Source organism: Grammomys surdaster, unplaced genomic scaffold (genome assembly GCF_004785775.1).
Source record: "Grammomys surdaster isolate TR1022 unplaced genomic scaffold, NIH_TR_1.0 146, whole genome shotgun sequence".
Taxonomy (NCBI): domain Eukaryota; kingdom Metazoa; phylum Chordata; class Mammalia; order Rodentia; family Muridae; genus Grammomys; species Grammomys surdaster.
The window spans coordinates 5,692,287-5,702,359 of NW_021604604.1; the positions used below are offsets into that span (position 1 = coordinate 5,692,287).

General features: G+C 35.3%; 1 protein-coding gene across 2 annotated transcripts in view; it reads right to left on the minus strand.

Moving 5' to 3' along the window:
* The window catches only part of Plxdc2 (plexin domain containing 2), a 394,098-nt gene that overhangs the window by 40,588 nt on the left and 343,437 nt on the right, over nucleotides 1-10,073 (minus strand). For both annotated transcript variants that reach the window (XM_028764923.1, XM_028764922.1), the window contains exons 11-12: nucleotides 9,768-9,915; nucleotides 8,123-8,161 (exon numbers count right to left, since the gene is read on the minus strand). In XM_028764923.1, the coding sequence (XP_028620756.1) occupies nucleotides 8,123-8,161; nucleotides 9,768-9,915 (187 nt within the window). The remainder of the gene's footprint in view (nucleotides 1-8,122; nucleotides 8,162-9,767; nucleotides 9,916-10,073) is intronic.

Here is a 10,073-nt window from a genome sequence, read left to right on the forward strand (position 1 = left end):
AATTAATTAATTAATTTAGAGTGGCTATTGTATAGAAACTCACTGTGATGTACAGTGATTAGCAACTTCTTGATAATAAAGTTTTAACTAATAAAAAAATAAAATATTCCAACCTTTCAGAAAAGAGGGCTGATTTTTCTTACAGAGAACCCTTGTTTGTTTCCCAATATGACTCTAGGTGGTTCACACTGCCTGTAACTCCAGCTCCAGGAGGGTTCCATGTCTCTGGCTTCAGCCCCCTGGGAAACTGTGCTCACTTGACATATCTCCACACAGACACATAATCAATAAGTAGTAACAATTAATGTGTGAAACAGAATTATTTTGTTCCTTCAAAAACTTCTTGTCCCTTTCTTTATTATTTTTAACCCATAGGCAAGCACCATACTGACTTGTATTGTTGTAAATTAACTTTGATGGTACATGATTTCATATAGATGGAGTCATACTACAGTGAAGCACTCAGAAGAGGCTGGCTGGTTTCTTCACCTCACAGTGCAAGATGTCATTAATTTATTTGATTTCATTATCACTTCTTTGAGTATTATTGTTTTTGTTACAATTTCTTCTTTTTTTAATCATACATTATTTAGCATTACTGACTTGCTACATATCTGAAGATAATCCAAATATAGTATTTTCTCCCTAGATTCCTTTTAAGATTTTATTTTATTGTTTTATACATAGTTATAATATATATTTATGAGTGTATATATAATATATTTATATTATATACAAAATTATATATGTTCAAGGGTCACACTACTTCCTTCTGTCAGTTCTGTTCACCAATTTGTCACTTTTCATGTCTTTGTGACTTACATGATTTTACGAGACAATAAAGCCTAAAAAAAATCTAATGAGAGAAAACGTGGTATTTGTCTTTCTTGGAGTGAATTAATTAATTTGGTAAGATTAAGTTATAACTGACAAAAATGTGTATATTGTGTTGACATTTTGTTGTTCAGACTAATAGCTTTCAACCCACACATACATCAATTCTTCGTGAGACAATTCATATTCTACTATCATTGTTAACAGACTTTTTACTGATTCTTAACTGATTCATTTTTATGGCTTATATAATTTGTGTGTAGTGCCTATATGAATGAAGATGTGCGTGTGCACACACATGTGTGTGTAGTGAATCTGTGTGCACATTAACACTCACACCTATTAAAAGTACTTGAAAATCTTAGGGATATTAAAATAGAACTGTAAAATGTATTTGTTAAACCAAAAAAATGCCAGAGAGAAAGAGTGGAGGGACACAGCAGGCAGATCTAATCAAACAGGCATGCTAAAATAGCAAAATGGCAACCCAGCTCCATGATCGTTGTCTTCATTGGAAATAATAACTGGGCATTACTTATCAAACTGACATCTTCAAAAGCAAGGTGCACAGCTGGAGTTATGTCTATGTGACAGAAGGCTTTCTCAGAATATTTGAGGCCCTGGATTTAACATGTGACAACACTGAAAACCCAAATCAAGACTCAACTATGTGCAGAGTAGAATTAATCCACCAGGAAAACAACAGCCCAAAGATTTTCAACTTAACATTTTAGAACTATTTGTTTTTTTTCTATAGTCGTTGCTAAGCATAAATGTTAACATGCATTAAAAGTACTTCTGCTTAAACTTTATGGAACAAGTTGCTAATTCATTATTGTAACAATTAATAACATTTGGCCACAGCTTACAACACTTATGAATTTGTGTTAAGTAATTAACCCTTGTCTTTACTGGACAAGTCAGAGGTAAACTTTTGCATAGTATTATCTGAACACCAAAGAAAAAAACTGAAGAAGAAATTAGTCGTAATGGAATAGCAAGCTGTTAAAATAGATTAGTGTTTTTGAAGCATTACTTTTTTTTTTAAAGTGGATCACTTATTACATGAGAACTAAGTACTGTTTATTTACACACAAATGAACACAACTTACTGCATAACTCTACAGCCTAGAGACCTCTCTCTCTGTCTCTCTGTCTCTCTGTCTCTCTCTCTGTCTCTCTCTCTGTCTCTCTCTCTGTCTCTCTCTCTCTCTCTCTCCTGTCCTCCCCGCTGCATTTCTTTTTCCTTCTTCACTTCTCAGTTTTTTGTTTTTTGTTTTTGTTTGTTTTGTTTGTTTGATTTTTGAGACAGGATCTCAGGTAGCTCAGGTTGATTTTGAACCTACTATGTAGCTAACCTTTAACTACTGGCTCTTCTATTTTTACTTCTCAACTGCTGGGATTACAGTTACACCACACCTTGTGTCTCTATTACTTTTCTATTGCTTTGATAAGATACCATGACTAAGGCAAATGATACAAGAGTTTATTGGGGGACAGGTATTCTCAGAGGGCTAGAGTTCATTACCATCATGATGGGGCGCATGGGAACATTTGGTCAGGAATGGCACTGGAGCTGAGAGCTCACATTCTGATCTACAAGTTGAAGGCTGAGAGAGCTAACAGAGAATGGTATGGGTTTTAGAAACCTCTAAGCTTACCACCCACCTTCCTGTGACACATCTTTTCCAGCAAGGCTACACCTTTTAATTCTTCTGAAACAGTTCTACCAACTGGAGAACAGTCTTTTAAATATATTAGCCTATGGGGGTGGCATTCTCATGAAAACCAGTACACATGGCTAACACACTGACATGCCATGTATATAAAACTGGTTTCTGGAATCACTCATAAGTGTCAGGTTCCAGAATCTTATGTACAAGTCTCTTTCTTCTGGAAGGATAGTTGCCAGTCCCCAAGTTGGGCAGAGAGATGTAAAATTAGATTAAAAAAAGAAAGTAGTTATTGATCAGATGGACACAGTAGGGCATTTGCAAGCAGTTAATGGAAAATACATTTACAGTGCCTTGAAGAATACATGTACCTCTTCTCAGAAGCTCTATAATATTATTTTATGCTATGCTCTACTAGCAGCAGAAATTCTAACTACAAACCCTATCTACACATCAACATAGACGATAAAGGGACACTATAGTGTGAGGTTGTTGTTTCCTCTTCCCAAGCTGGAGAAAAATTTTCAAGCTATTAAATGGAGCAATGAAATAAAAATTTTTAAGGTAAAAAAATGATTTTAAAGCAGCGATTTCATTCTGTTCATCAAAACAGAAAGAATAACCATGTTTACTAAAACAAATAAATGTTTAAGACATCTTAGATGAGCTAATTCTCATACACTAGAGTCAGAGGAGTTACTGGTATGACAGAAATGATGCTTTCAGGCCCTTTGTATCCGAGAAGCAAGATGCATTCCTTATATGGAAATGGAGTTAATTTATCTTTGTCAACTGTTAATATGTTTCAGGATAGCCCTAGCATAGAGACTGATGCATGGATTCAGAGATACCTCATTGATTCTTATTCTAATGATTGGACATGAAGAAATCGAGCTCCCAACTCTCAATAATCAGGCAAGTTTTGAGAAGGGGTAGGGGATGATGTCATTAGTCCAGAGTTTGTTAGAAATACAGTGGAATCATTGAGGCAATCTGAACTAGAGTGTCAGAATTTTTGTGATTGTGCTGGATTGAACTAAGGTATTACATTTCCGTGACAAGCGTTATCTCCCTGGTCTACAACCTTGCTCTTATTTCTACCTGCTATTTCCATTCAGGTTATCACTAGTTTGTCCAGGCTGGCCTTGAACTCCCTCTGTACCCCAGGTGTGGTTTGGTATGTTAAACTTTCTGTCTCATCCTCCTGATTGGCTAAGGCTACAGCTCTGTGCTTCTAAACCCCTGCTAAAATGTGTATATTTGAACAAGATTCCCTAGCCCAGTGCTTCTGATGTTCCATATTTTTTTTATGAAGTTTTTATCAAACCACTTGCCACTGGGAAGTGGGAATCAGTGGGAATAGTGACCCCTGGGACCTAAGCCCAGAGGTTAAAATTTAATTGGTTTGGGTCAGTTCCAGCTTAGAATCTTTTTGTCAACCAGCATAATAAAATTAGCAAACAACCACATGAGCTCATTATAAAGAAAGATGAGAACTGTAACTCTAAAAGAATTGAGGAGAAAAATCTTTAATTCCAGGGCAATTTCCAAACATTCAAAGCATAAGAAGTCTTCATTGTTATACTTGATGTGTGCTCAGAATAGAATTAGGGCTAGCATGAAAAGTAGCCAAACAACGCCAGATAAAACAAAATGCCAAGATATTTTACAGTGTTCCAAACAGAAGGTGATAGATATTCAATAGTCTGTCAAAAAGAAATAACAGTCTCCCTTTACTTCTGAGAGTATGATCTACAAAAAGGAAGTAGATGAAAAACACAAGGTAACACAGATACAGAAGAAGACATGTCACCTTGATGATATATATATCTGAGACAGAAAGTAATTTGACTGAAGGATAAATGTAACAGTACACACTTGATCTGCACAACAGACTAAACAAATGAAAAATTGTTGTGGGGGGTGTGCTCAGAAGCAGGTTTTTGAACATCAGAATAAAGCTCTAACATTTATCTTTGGACAAAATGTCTTGGGATTAAGTTCACAAATCGGAAATGTAACATAATGGAATGTGAGTTAATCAACCCTTCCTTGGGAGCACCAAAGCTCATCTCTGTTGGCTTTTCACACCATTCACTCTTGAGACATTTGGTCCTGAATTAGCTTAATCAACATGCACCAATGCAGTGATTTCATTGTCTCTTAGTGCAGACACCATCTGCTGACTCAGAAGAGTCAATTTTGGGGGATAGTAGTTTAGTGAATTTCTAGCAATAAGAAGGGCTGACTGTCTTATGGCATTGTACATCAGGCTTGTGTATGGGGATGAGACTTTAAATGTTAGAAATTTAAAATGTATGCCCAACCAATCCCTGACACTATTAATGATATTCTGTTATGCTTGTAAACAGGTGCCGAACATAAGAAGACAGTTGTCTTCTGAGAGGATCTATCCAGCAGCTGACCAAAACAGGTGCAGACAACTACATTCAAACACTGGGCACATCCCAGGGAATCTCTTGGAAGAGTGGGGAGAAGGATTGAGAGCCTTGAGCAGATAGGGACTCCACAAGAACAACAGAGTCAACTAACCTGGATCCTTGGAGGCTTACAGAGACTGAACCACCAAACAAAGAACATTCATGGTCTGGATCTAGGCCACCCTACACATATGAACAGATGCGTAGGTTGGTCTTCGTGAGTGTCCCCCAACAACTGGAATCAGGACTGTCCTTGACTCTGTTCCCTGCCTTTGGATCCCTTTCCCCTAACTGGATTGCCTTGTCTGACCTCAGTGGAAGAGGATGTTACTAGTCTTGTAGTGATTTGATATGCCAGGTTGGGTTGGTACCCAGGGCGTCTTCTACCTTTACAGAGGAGAAGGGGAGGAGGGTAGGGGGAGGGGCTGTGTGATGGGAGTACTGGGAAGCAGATGTGATTAGGATGTAAAGAGAATGAATAAATAAATAAATAAATAAAAAGTGTATTCTCACATATTTTTAGCCAAAAAACTCTGCTCAATCCAATGGAAAAACCTCCAAGGCAATCAATAAAGAATGCAATTTCAGATACTTTGATGGATCTGATGATGATTTTAAAATAAGGAAATATGCTCAAGTTTCGGGAGCTTGACCTAATTTTCATAATTTTGGCATAGCAGAAAGACATAGTTAAGTTTGTTAAATTGAGTTGAATTGTGGTTGAATACTTTATGTCTCAATTAAAAATCATGCACCTTGATTTAGCCAGCACATCTTTCTTCTGGATATATCTGACTCTGATTTGCATTCTGAAGACATTTAAGTTTCTAATTAGGTAGCAGGTGCCATTTAAAGACAACCTATTCAAATGTCAGAAAAGGCCTTTAATGGTCATGCTTGCTAATAAGTACAGTTCAGTCATTCTTAAAAGGTAGAACTCTTCTGATCAATAGTCCCTGTGATCTAAAACCCAATAGAGATTTTGCTTCATGTGCACAAAACCATTATCCACATGGCCATGAATTCCAAAAACATAATCTAAGTTAATTCAAAGAGCACAATCTAACCTTGTGCAGGTTAATTAAATAAAAATTTCTAGAGAAGCCAAGAAGGATCAAAGAACTCTAAATCAAAATTTGAACACAATCTATAGGATATATGTTGGTTTTGGAGACTGGATTCTACTGACTGTGATGTCACTGCATTTCAGGGGGGAGCATCCATGCATCGTGCTTTCCCTAGAACCGATGAAATGGAAGCTAATGTACAATTAATTATATAGAAAAGGGATTTTTATTTTTAAACATTAACAACTATAATCAGTTACTTATGAAAAAGAAAGATAATGCAGTGGGTATAAGTGAATTAGCTTATTGGCGTTCCTTATGTTCAGGTTGAATGTAAGAGACCTGTACTGTGAGAGAGAAGCAGTTTCATGAAGCCATTCTGACAGGGAGTCTTCTACACTGACTCCCATCTCTACCCATCCCCAAAACTCTAGTTATCTTTGTTTGTTTGCTTGCTTGTTTGTTTTTATTCTTTTTCTGTTATTGTTTTTCAACCTTCTACCCATGTTAAAATTTTTAATATCACAAATATAACAGGAACAGATTTCCTGGAAGCCTCCTGGGAAGCCTCCTTTATACAGAGAGAAATAGACAGCAAGTAGTGGTGACAAACACCCCATCACAGGACGCAATGTCTCTACATTCATGAAATAAGCTGTCTCAGTATTAGGACTTAGAATCAAAAGAAATTTATTAGCATCCCTCTTTTTATAATCTTGAACTGGGTATTTGCCAGGCTTTGTCTTTGGAAGCCTATGATTTTAGATGTTTATAACTGTAATCCACAGTGATCATCTGAAAATGCATGCAATTACTGAACCTATGCAATAATGAATTTGAAATTAGCACATCAAAATACTACAAGGAAATATGAAACAATGGACAGTGGGTGCAATGACATTTATGAAAAAAAAATCTGTTTTTTCCCTCCCCTTTTGGATATGCTGATGTAAATTAGAGATGTACACACATAAAAGCATTCTTCTGAGAATACCTATTTAACACAGATTGAGTAATTTAGGAACTATTTTCTATAATTATAAGGGAAACACGCCCAACTATATCATCTATGGACTATCTATGATCTATATCTATAGCCACATTCATATCTATCTATATCTATATCATCTATATCTATATCTATATCTATATCTATATCTATATCTATATCTATCTATCTAACTCCCTCCCTCCCCCCCACTCTCTGTTACTTTTTGTTGTTATTTTTGAGACCACTTCTTACATGTCTGAGACTGATCTCCAACTTGTAATCATATTACTTCAGCCCCCTGAGTTAAGTTTCAGCTCATAAATCATATGGGGCTACACAGAAGTAACCTGTGCATAGACTAGTGTCAAAATGATCCCATGTCTATGTTATACATGCTATTAAGAAGTAACAACCCTTTCTTGAACCAAAAAAGCATTTCTTATAAAAAGTATGTTTTGTCAATATCTAGCATACCCATTGGGCTAATATGGATTAATAAAAATAACTATTTTTTAAAACATAACATTTTCAGGGTACTGTTTAGGTAACTCTCGAAAAAATTTCAAGAAACAGTATAGATACTTTTAAGCACTGTTAGAAAAATTTTTGCGGGTAAGATATTTTTTGACTATTTAAATTCTGCTCTTAGCATCATAGGACCTAGAAAAAGTCTAGCACAATATATATTCATACTAACTGCCCTACTTTTTAATTGTGCAAAACAAACAATTATACAGTTTAGTAAAAAAAAACAAACAACAAACAGAACAGAACAAAACAAAAACCTTTTGAAGCAAGTGTACGGTGCTGTGCAGATATCTATACACACACTAACATGAGGAAAAGGGGGGCAAAACGCAGCAATACCAGTGGATGATCGTCCTACCTCATAGTTGGTGCTTGAAGTCATGCATTTGTGTAGACAAAAACAAGGATTAGGATTCTGTTTCATTCCTCAACACAATCCATGGAATTCTTCACATGTTAAACATTAACAGTAATGAAATCTAACCTCATTCTGTTTTTCCAATCCCACATGTTCCTTTGTTATATTAAAATGAAGACAATGAATTAATGTCTACAAGTATGTATAAAAAGAAAGGTGTGCACGCCTACCTCCGCTGTCTTTGAGATGCAGTGCTATCTTCGTGTCATCTGAAAGAGAAGTTGAATGTTATTATAAGAGAAAGCGATCCCAAAGGTGCATGAATCTTACACTGGGTAACTGGATTAACTGCTTCAACTCAAACACTTGCTTTTTTGTAATTTACTGAGAGTAGTTTCTAGTTTAATGAGAGAGGAAGATCTAACTTTACATGATGTAGTAATATAATTTTTTTCTCAGTAATGGTTTAGGCTAAGATGGTACGGAAATATCTGAGACTCAATCCTGTAAGAATGTTAAAAAACTAATTGTTGCCTGAAATACAATTTTAACTTCCTAAAACAACTCATAATAAGACCTTATTTACTTTAAATCAAGACTTAAAGCATTAAAAATTAACGGGGACACTACCCTGAATTATGATCTACCTGCAGTTCTTCAGAAGATATGGTACACTGCTTGAGTTATGGTCTCCCTGCTATTCTTAAGAAGACATGGTACTCTGCTTTGAGTCTATCTGCAGTTGCTAAGCATATAGACCATGACATGTTTCAAGGCACAGGCCAAGAAGATTTTGTACTTTTCCACCACCTGGACCCTCTTACCCCCTCCCCTTGTAAAACATGCTATAAAAAAGCATTTCATGTTCAAAAAAAAAAAGAAATTAAAAAAAAAGAAAAAAAAATTAACGGGGAGACTTAGGGTTTATCAATAGTTAAATATTTATCTTAAAAGATTTAGATCAGTAAAAATATGAAAAAATAATTTATAGAAAGATCTTGTTCTGAATGGATAAACATAGGGTATAATTTACCATTTCAAAGGTTATATTTTACTGTGAAAGTTGGGGTTTCTATGGAAATACTTTTTTCACAGTCTTTAGAATAATATTCCAAAATAATTTTAATTTAACTATATGTTAGTTTTAAGAGAAACATAATGCATTTGACATTCATCCTCCATTCCTCTTTATTCCTTTTCCTTTTAATATCCTCTTAAGTTTCAGTTAAGAAATAAGGGTTCAAATTTAACTTCCTGCTCCAGAGAAAGCAACGGTTTTGACAATAAGATATGAGAAAATGTTCTTCCTTAAATAAATATCACATCTACTTCTTACAAATACAATATAGAATATAAAGTCATAAAATATTGATGATTATATTTCCTTCACACATGAGTTTCACCTAGGCATGAACATGAAAGTAGCTTTTCTCTTTTCATAATAGGACATACCTTTCAAGGTATGTTTTGTGATATTTACACTGTCTTGTAGTTCATTGCACTAAAAAAATACTACTAAGTAATATGTGAGTAAAATTATCTGTTGTTCAGAATTTCACAAGTCATTTTATATGCATATTTCTTTTGAATCCTGTATCAGGGATGTAGTTTGATGATTTCTAGGTTTAGCCTAGGTGACTAGAAGCCTATATTTGTTTTCTAAGCAGAACAAAAAGCCAGATAATGGATAACCAAGGCTTAAGAACATGGATCGCCATATGTAAAGAATTCTAGCATATGTTTTCTGATCATGTAATTCTGAATCTGAAAAACTCTTGAGAAAGTTAATTGGCCAAATAACATTCTTTTCTGCCAGTAAACAGGAATTATCCAGTAACCTTTTCTTTCCTATAAAAATAAATAATCTGTGGGTACCTTCTGTAGGCAGGCTGGTAGGTATCTGCGATGTAACAGCTCTCCTGGTGGTGGTCAGGACCCTGAACTGCATGGTGGTCGTATGCGAGGTTGTGGTAGTTTGAGGAATCTCCCCTGGCTCTGTGTTCTCACAAATCTTCTCTTTTGACTAGGAGGAGACACAAGAGTAAAAATCAGCAGACTGGACCAATTATGTTTTTGAGAATTACATTAAAGAAATTGGACTGGAAAGCAAAAAGAAAGAAAGAAAGAAAGAAAGAAAGAAAGAAAGAAAGAAAGAAAGAAAGAAAGAAAGAAAGAAAGAAA